The 9,564-nt window shown below is 53.3% G+C and overlaps 1 protein-coding gene across 1 annotated transcript in view; it reads left to right on the forward strand.

Annotated features, from left to right (window-relative positions):
• Positions 1–511: 511 nt before the first annotated feature.
• LOC121844051 (dedicator of cytokinesis protein 1-like) overlaps positions 512–9,564 on the forward strand; it is a gene marked incomplete at both ends in the record, with an annotated part of 85,386 nt that continues 76,333 nt past the window's right edge. Inside the window, 4 exon segments of the mRNA XM_042313920.1 lie at positions 512–660; positions 5,189–5,274; positions 7,157–7,313; positions 7,574–7,614. Of these exon segments, the coding sequence (XP_042169854.1) occupies positions 512–660; positions 5,189–5,274; positions 7,157–7,313; positions 7,574–7,614 (433 nt within the window).

The following is a 9,564-nucleotide window of genomic DNA, read 5'->3' on the forward strand; positions in this document are numbered from 1 at the left end:
GGGCAGAACGACAGATTTGTACCTTGTCAGCTCAGGGATTCGATCCAGCAACCTTTTGGTTACTAACCACTAGGCTACCTGGCCCAACGTTCTAACCTAACCACTAGGCTACCTGCTGCCCCAGGTTACTGGGTTAACCACTAGGCTACCTGCTGCCCCAGGTTACTCTAACCACTAGGCTACCTGCTGCCCCAGGTTACTGGCCCAGGCTACGCCCCAGGTTACTACGCTCTAACCACTAGGCTACCTGCTGCCCCAGGTTACTGGCCCAACGCTCTACCACTAGGCTACCTGCTGCCCCAGGTTACTGGCCCAACGCCTAACCACTAGGCTACCTCTGCCCCAGGTTACTGGCCCAACGCTCTAGCCACTAGGCTACCTTGCCCCAGGTTACTGGCCCAACGCTCTAGCCACTAGGCTACCTGCTGCCCCAGGTTACTGGCCCAACGCTCTAACCCCTTGCCGCCTCTGCAGGGGCTCAGATATTTGATGACGTTTTATCTCTCCCCAGGTCCACACAAGATCAAGTTCATCCCAGAGATGGTGGGTCCCATCCTAGAGATGACTCTGGTCCCAGAGATAGAGCTGAGGAAAGCTACCATCCCCATCTTCTTCGACATGATGCAGTGTGAATTCCACTTCACATGCAGCTTCCAACGGGTCTGTATCAGTCAGTCAGTCTGTCCATCAATCAGCCGGTCAATCAGCCAGTCGATCAATCAGCCGGTCAATCAGCCAGTCGATCAATCAGCCGGTCAATCAGCCAGTCAGTAATTCGGTCAATCAGCCTGTCAATAAGCCAGTCAGTCAGCCTGTCAACAATCGTCAGTCAAACAGCCGGTCAATCAGTCAGTCAGTATATTAATCAATCAATCAATCAGTCAGTCAGTCAGTATATTAATCAGTCAGTCAGTATATTAATCAATCAGTCAGTCAGTATATTAATCAGTCAGTCAGTCAGTATATTAATCAGTCAGTCAGTCAGTCAGTATATTAATCAGTCAGATCTACCAATCAATCAGATGTATTGATAAAGCCCTTTTTACATCAGAAGTTTCTACAAGAAGGGTTAACAATAACCCCACGTTGACCCCAAAGAGCAGAAGCACAGAGGTCAAGGACAGGTGGTAACATCCTCTAAAACCTCACCCTCCCAGGAGACTAACGTAATGTTGCTAAATGTTTCCAGCTCTGAATTGACTCAGAGTGTAGTTCTAATGTAGCGTTGTCAAGACCATGTACTGACCTTATTACGACCAGGTCACATGTCTTCCATGTACTGCCCTTATTACGACCAGGTCACATGTCTTCCATGTACTGCCCTTATTACGACCAGGTCACATGTCTTCCATGTACTGCCCTTATTACGACCAGGTCACATGTCTTCCATGTACTTGCCCAGTCAGACTCCAGATCCTCCCAGTCTGTCTCCCAGATCCTCCCAGTCAGTCTCCCAGATCCTCCCAGTCAGTCTCCCAGATCCTCCCAGTCAGTCTCCCAGATCCTCCCAGTCTGTCTCCCAGATCCTCCCAGTCTGTCTCCCAGATCCTCCCAGTCTGTCTCCCAGATCCTCCCAGTCAGTCTCCCAGATCCTCCCAGTCAGTCTCCCAGATCCTCCCAGTCAGTCTCCCAGATCCTCCCAGTCTGTCTCCCAGATCCTCCCAGTCAGTCTCCCAGATCCTCCCAGTCAGTCTCCCAGATCCTCCCAGATCCTCCCAGATGTCTCCCTCCTCCCAGATCCTCCCAGTCAGTCTCCCAGATCCTCCCAGTCAGTCTCCCAGATCCTCCCAGTCAGTCTCCCAGTCAGTCTCCCAGATCCTCCCAGTCAGTCTCCCAGATCCTCCCAGTCAGTCTCCCAGATCCTCCCAGTCAGTCTCCCAGATCCTCCCAGTCAGTCTCCCAGATCCTCCCAGTCAGTCTCCCAGATCCTCCCCAGTCTGTCTCCCAGTCTCCCAGATCCTCCCAGTCAGTCTCCCAGATCCTCCCAGTCTGTCTCCCAGATCCTCCCAGTCTGTCTCCCAGATCCTCCCAGTCAGTCTCCCAGATCCTCCCAGTCTGTCTCCCAGATCCTCCCAGATCCTCCCAGTCAGTCTCCCAGATCCTCCCAGTCTGTCTCCCAGATCCTCCCAGTCTGTCTCCCAGATCCTCCCAGTCAGACTCCAGATCCTCCCTGTCAGACTCCCAGGTCCTCCCAGTCTGTCTCCCAGATCCTCCCAGTCAGTCTCCCAGATCCTCCCAGTCAGTGTAGAAGTACAGACTACTACTATGTACCCTTTAGACCCTGGTCTAAAGTAGTGCACTACTACCCTATAGGTCCTGGTCTAAAGTAGTGCACTACTACCCTATAGGACCTGGTCTAAAGTAGTGCACTACTACCCTATAGGACCTGGTCTAAAGTAGTGCACTACTACCCTATAGACCCTGGTCTAAAGTAGTGCACTACTACCCTATAGACCCTGGTCTAAAGTAGTGCACTACTACCCTATAGACCCTGGTCTAAAGTAGTGCACTAGTACCCTATAGACCCTGGTCTAAAGTAGTGCACTACTACCCTATAAACCCTGGTCTAAAGTAGTGCACTACTACCCTATAGGGCCTGGTCTAAAGTAGTGCACTACTACCCTATAAACCCTGGTCTAAAGTAGTGCACTACTACCCTATAGACCCTGGTCTAAAGTAGTGCACTACTACCCTATAGGTCCTGGTCTAAAGTAGTGTCCTCAAGAGCGATCTGTCTCTCTTCCTCCAGAGCGATCCGTCCTCCAGAGCGATCCGTCTCTATTCCTCCAGAGCGACCCGTCTCTCTTCCTCCAGAGCGATCAGTCTCTCTTCCTCCAGAGCGATCCGTCCTCGAGCGATCCGTCTCTATTCCTCCAGAGCGATCCGTCTCTCTTCATCCAGAGCGATCCGTCCTCCAGAGCGATCCGTCTCTATTCCTCCAGAGCGATCCGTCCTCCAGAGCGATCCGTCTCTATTCCTCCAGAGCGATCCGTCTCTCTTCCTCCAGAGCGATCAGTCTCTCTTCCTCCAGAGCGATCCGTCTCTCTTCCTCGAGCGATCCGTCTCTCTTCCTCCAGAGCAATCAGTCTCTCTTCCTCCAGAGCGATCCGTCCTCGAGCGATCCGTCTCTATTCCTCCAGAGCGATCCGTCTCTATTCCTCCAGAGCGATCTGTCTCTCTTCATCCAGAGCGATCCGTCTCTCTTCCTCCAGAGCGAGGCGTCTCTCCTGACTGACACAACAACAGCAGCACATCAAGCAGGCAGTTCACGTTGGAGCAAACGTCCAACTATAAGTGGATGTGCCGGCTCACCTTCATTCTGTCGTCTTTCTGGGAAGAAGGGAGTAAAAGAGAGAGAGAATATTAGAGGATGTGTCTTCCTGTCATGGTCTTACTCCTCATGCTCCCTGCTCAGCCATAGCCAATCACAGGCAGATAAAGAGAAGTTACTGAGAGTCATCAGACTGATAATGAAGTGATTTAATATGAGCTCACAGTCCACCAGGCTGAAAGAGAGGTGATTATAAACCACGAGGAGAGGTCCTCTCAACCAAGAGAGATTGAGAAGAGACAGGGGGGTGGAGAGACAGAGTGGGAAAGAGAGGGAATAGAGTGGGGAAGGAGAGAGAGAGAAGAGAGGGGGGAGGAGAGAGATAGAAGAGGGGGAGAGGGTATAGAATGGGGGAAGGAGAGAGAGAGAAGAGAGGGGGAGGAGAGAGGGTATAGAGTGGGGGAAGGAGCGAGAGAGAAGAGAGGGGGAGGAGAGAGAGAGAAGAGAGGGGGAGGAGAGAGAGAGAAGAGAGGGGGGAGAGAGAGAGAGGGTATAGAATGGGGGAAGGAGAGAGAGAGAACAGAGGGGGAGGAGAGAGAGAGAAGAGAGGGGGGAGAGAGAGGGTATAGAGTGGGGGGGAGGAGAGAGAGAGAGGAGAGGGGGGGTGAGAGAGAGGGTATAGAGTGGGGGAGAAGAGAGAGAAGAGAGAGGGGGGGAGAGAGAGGGTATAGAGTGGGGGAAGGAGAGAGGGGGAGGAGAGAGAGAGAAGAGAGGGGGAGGAGAGAGAGGGAGTAGAGTGGGGGAGGAGAGAGAGAGAGGAGAGGGGTGAGAGAGAGGGTATAGAGTGGGGGGAGGAGCGAGAGAGAAGAGAGGGGGAGGAGAGAGAGAGAAGAGGGGGAGAGGGTATAGAATGGGGAAGGAGAGAGAGAGAAGAGAGGGGGAGGAGAGAGGGTATAGAGTGGGGGAAGGAGCGAGAGAGAAGAGAGGGGGAGGAGAGAGAGAAGAGAGGGGGAGAGAGAGAGAGAGAGAGAGGGGGAGGAGAGAGAGAGAAGAGAGGGGGGGGAGAGAGAGAGAGAAGAGAGGGGGAGGAGAGAGAGAGGGTATAGAATGGGGAAGGAGAGAGAGAGAACAGAGGGGAGGAGAGAGAGAAGAGAGGGGGTGAGAGAGAGGGTATAGAGTGGGGGAGAAGAGATAGAAGAGAGGGGGAGGAGAGAGAGGGTATAGAGTGGGGGAAGGAGAGAGGGGGAGGAGAGAGAGAGAAGAGAGGGTATAGAGTGGGGGAGAAGAGAGGGGGGGGAGGAGAGAGAGAGAAGAGAGGGGGAGGAGAGAGAGGGAGTAGAGTGGGGGAGGAGAGAGAGAGAGGAGAGGGGGGGTGAGAGAGAGGGTATAGAGTGGGGGGGGGAGAAGAGAGGGGGAGAGAGAGAGAGAAGAGAGGGGGGAGGAGAGAGAGGGTATAGAGTGGGGGGGAGGAGAGAGAGAGAGGAGAGGGGGTGAGAGAGAGGGTGCTTAGAGTGGGGGAGAAGAGATAGAAGAGAGGGGGAGAGAGAGAGGGTATAGAGTGGGGGAAGGAGAGAGGGGAGGAGAGAGAGAAGAGAGGGGAGGAGAGAGAGGGTATAGAGTGGGGGGAGAGGGGGAGAGAGAGAGAAGAGAGGGGGAGGAGAGAGAGGGAGTAGAGTGGGGGGAGGAGAGAGAGAGAGGAGGGGGGTGAGAGAGAGGGTATAGAGTGGGGGAGAAGAGAGGGGAGGAGAGAGAGAGAAGAGAGGGGAGGAGAGAGAGGGTATAGAGTGGGGGGGAAGAGAGAGAGAGAAGAATGGGGGAAAGAGAGAGCGAGGGAGGCAGAAAGAGGGAGGCAGGATAGAGACTAATGAATAGAAGAATGAGCTGTGCTGATTATGAACGGCTGCTTTCTAATTGCAGTTTGAGAATGAGATCATCACCAAACTGGATCACGAGGTGGAGGGGGGCAGAGGAGACGAGCAGTACAAAGTCCTCTTCCACAAGATGTGAGTGATGCTGTCAGTGTGTCTGTCTGTCTGTCTGGTCTGTCTGTCTGCCTGTCTGTCTGCCTGTCTGCCTGTCTGTCTGTCTGTCTGTCTGTCTGTCTGCCTGTCTGTCTGTCGGTGTCTGTCTGTCTGTCTGTCTGTCTGTCTGCCTGTCTGCCTGCCGGTGTCTGTCTGTCTGTCTGTCTGTCTGCCTGCCTGCCGGTGTCTGTCTGTCTGTCTGCCTGTCTGCCTGTCTGCCTGTCTGTCTGCCTGCCTGTCCGGTGTCTGCCTGTCTGTCTGCCTGTCTGCCTGTCTGCCTGCCTGTCTGTCTGCCTGCCTGCCTGTCTGTCTGTCTGTCTGTCTGTCTGTCTGTCTGCCTGCCTGCCTGCCTGCCTGCCTGCCTGCCTGCCTGCCTGCCTGCCTGTCTGTCTGTCCTGTCTGTCCTGCCCTCTCTCCTCGTCTCTCTCTCTGTTTAATTTAAGGTCTTTATGTCAGAAACATGTTTCAAATGTTATATTATTGGCTATGTACGGTGTGGTAACAAATGTTATATTATTGGCTATGTACGGTGTGGTAACAAATGTTATATTATTGGCTATGTACGGTGTGGTAACAATGTGCAAGTAGTTGAAAGGTAAAATAAATAAACAGATATGTTGTATTTAAATTGTTCTCATGGCAACGGGTCACAAACAGGAAGTTAATTAATTCTTTGTGGATCTGTGTAATCTGAGGGAAATATGTCTCTCTAATATGGTCATACATTGGGCAGGAGGTTAGGAAGTGCAGCTCAGTTTCCACCTCATTTTGTGGGCAGTGAGCACATAGCCTGTCTTCTCTTGAAAGCCATGTCTGCCTAGGGCGGCCTTTCTCAATAGCAAGGCTATGCTCACTGAGTCTGTACATAGTCAAAGCTTTCCTTAATTTTGGGTCAGTCACAGTGGTCAGGTATTCTGCTGCTGTGTACTCTCTGTGTAGGGCCAAATAGCATTCTAGTTTGCTCTGTTTTTTTGTAAATTCTTTCCAATGTGACAAGTAAATATGTTTTTGTAATTGTCCTCTCCCACCTCCCTCCCCTCACCTCTCTCCCACCTCCCTCCCCCTCACCTCTCTCCCCTCCCTCCCCCTCTCTCTCCCTCCCCCTCATCTGCCTCCCTCTCTCTCTCCCCTCACCTCTCTCCCATCTCTCGCTCTCACCCTCTCCCTCCTCTCCCCTCTCTCTCCCTCTCCCCCTCCCTCTCTCTCCCTCACCTCTCTCCCTCTCACCTCTCTCCCTCTCTCGCTCTCACCTCTCTCCCTCCTCTCTCTCTCCTCTCCCCCTCCTCTCTCCCTCCCTCCCTCTCTCCCCTCTCTCTCTCCTCTCTCCCTCCCCTCTCTCCCCCTCTCTCTCTCCCTCCCCTCCCTCTCTCCTCTCTCCCTCCCTCCCTCTCTCCCCTCTCTCTCTCTCCTCTCTCCCTCTCCTCTCTCCCTCCCTCTCTCCCCCTCCTCTCTCCCTCCCCTCTCTCCCCCTCTCTCCCTCCCCTCCTCCCTCTCCCTCCCTCCCTCCCTCCCTCTCTCTCCTCTCTCCCTCCCCTCTCTCCCCCTCCTCTCTCCCTCCCCTCTCTCCCCCTCCTCTCTCCCTCCCTCCCTCTCTCTCCTCTCTCCCTCCCCTCTCTCCCCCTCCTCTCTCCCTCCCTCTCTCCCCCCTCTCCCTCCCCTCCCTCTCTCCTCTCTCCCTCCCCTCCCTCTCTCTCCTCTCCCCCCCCTCTCTCCCCCTCCCTCTCCCTCCCCCCTCTCTCTCCTCTCTCCCTCCCCTCTCTCCCCCTCTCTCTCCTCTCTCCCCCCTCCCCTCCCTCTCTCTCCTCTCTCCCTCCCCTCCCTCTCTCTCTCTCCCTCCCTCCCTCCCCTCTCCCTCCCTCCCCAGTCTGTTGGAACACTGCAGGAAACACAAGTACCTGTCTAAGAGTGGGGAGAGCTTTGTGAACCTGGTGGTTCGTCTGTTGGAGAGGCTCCTGGACTACAGGACCATCATGCACGATGAGAACAAGGAGAACCGGATGAGCTGCACCGTCAACGTCCTGGTAGGAGAGACACACACTGTTCTATGTTCTGTTCCGTTGTGGACAGATGTCTGGCTGCGTCCTGCTGCGATGCCTAGTAACCTGTCTTATTGTGAAGGACACTTTACTTTCCAACTGTTGGAAAGACATTTCAGATTTATAAACACCAGCTGCATAATATTCATGATTTGGTATTGTTGTGATTTGTTGTTGCTATTTCACTGTCGTAGTTAAAGCATTTCAGTTTTGTTCATAAACTATTTCAATGTTTTCATCCTCAGAACTTCTACAAGGAGATAGAGAGAGAGGAGATGTACATCAGGTAGGAAGAGGTCTTCATCATCATCTTCCTCAACTACACTTTTCTGTTGTTCTATTGTACTCAGTGCCTCTGTGAAGTCAAGGCCAGGTGTTTCTGTACTCAGTGCCTCTGTGAAGTCAAGGCCAGGTGTTTCTGTACTCAGTGCCTCTGTGAAGTCAAGGCCAGGTGTTTTTGGGCTCAGTCCCTCTGTGAAGTCACAGTCTGCCCAGTCCATCAGTCTGCCCTAGAGGTCCATCAGTCTGCCCTAGCGGTCTGTCAGTCTGCCCTAGCAGTCCATAAGTCAGCCCTAGCGGTCCATCAGTCAGCCCTAGCGGTCCATCAGTCAGCCCTAGCGGTCCATCAGTCAGCCCTAGCGGTCCGTCAGTCTGCCCTAGCGGTCTGTCAGTCAGCCCTAGCGGCCCGTCAGTCTGCCTAGTGGTCTGTCAGTCTGCCCTAGCGGTCCATCAGTCTGCCCTAGTGGTCTGTCAGTCTGCCCTGGCGGTCCATCAGTCTGCCCTAGCGGTCCGTCAGTCTGCCCTAGCAGTCCATCAGTCTGCCCTAGAGGTCACCAGTCAGCCCTAGCGGTCTATTAGCAGTCCAGTCTTCTCAGTCTCAGCCCTAGCGGTCCATCAGTCAGCCCTAGCGGTCCATCAGTCAGCCCTAGCGGCAGTCTGCCCTAGCAGTCTCAGTCTTCCCTAGCGGTCCGTCAGTCAGCCCTAGCGGTCCATCAGTCAGCCCTAGCGGTCCATCAGTCAGCCCTAGCGGTCCATCAGTCTGCCCTAGCAGTCCGTCAGTCTGCCCTAGCGGTCCATCAGTCAGCCCTAGCGGTCCATCAGTCTGCCCTAGTGGTCCATCAGTCTGCCCTAGCGGTCCATCAGTCTGCCCTAGCGGTCCATCCAGTCAGTAGCGGTCCGTCAGTCTGCCCTAGCGGTCCATCAGTCAGCCCTAGCGGTCCTCAGTCTGAGCGGTCCATCAGTCTGCCCTACAGTCCATCAGTCTGCCCTAGCGGTCCATGTTGTCGTCTAAAAGTGTTTACTATTGACCAGTACCCTATTCCCTACATAGTGCACTACTATTGACCAGTACCCTATTCCCTACATAGTGCACTACTATTGACCAGTACCCTATTCCCTACATAGTGCACTACTATTGACCAGTACCCTATTCCTACATAGTGCACTACTACTACTATTTGACCACTATTGACCCCTATTCCTACATAGTGCACTACTATTGACCAGTACCCTATTCCCTACATAGTGCACTACTATTGACCAGTACCCTATTCCCACATAGTGCACTACTATTGACCAGTACCCTATTCCCTACATAGTGCACTACTATTAGTACCCTATTCCACTATGACCAGTACCCTATTCCCTACATAGTGACCAGGACCCTATTCCCTATATAGTGCACTACTATTGACCAGCACCCTATTCCCTATATAGTGCACTACTATTGACCAGGACCCTATTCCCTATATAGTGCACTACTTTAGACCAGGACCCACAGAGTGCTCTGTTCAGCAGTAGTGCACTATGTATGGACTCGGGGACCATTTCAGACACAGTTGACTCGTCTCTGTCCGTTGTCACCATGGTGACGTCATATTGAAGCCCACCAAGCTGTGTACCGTTGTCACCATGGTGACGTCATATTGAAGCCCACCAAGGTGTGTACTGTTGTCACCATGGTGACGTCATATTGAAGCCCACCAAGCTGTGTACCGTTGTCACCATGGTGACGTCATATTGATGCCCACCAAGGTGTGTACTGTTGTCACCATGGTGACGTCATATTGAAGCCCACCAAGCTGTGTACCGTTGTCACCATGGTGACGTCATATTGAAGCCCACCAAAGTGTGTACTGTTGTCACCATGGTGACGTCATATTGAAGCCCACCAAGGTGTGTACTGTTGTCACCATGGTGACGTCATATTGAAGCCCGCCAAGCTGTGTACCGTTGT

This window comes from Oncorhynchus tshawytscha, unplaced genomic scaffold (assembly GCF_018296145.1).
Source record: "Oncorhynchus tshawytscha isolate Ot180627B unplaced genomic scaffold, Otsh_v2.0 Un_contig_6825_pilon_pilon, whole genome shotgun sequence".
Taxonomy (NCBI): Eukaryota; Metazoa; Chordata; class Actinopteri; order Salmoniformes; family Salmonidae; genus Oncorhynchus; species Oncorhynchus tshawytscha.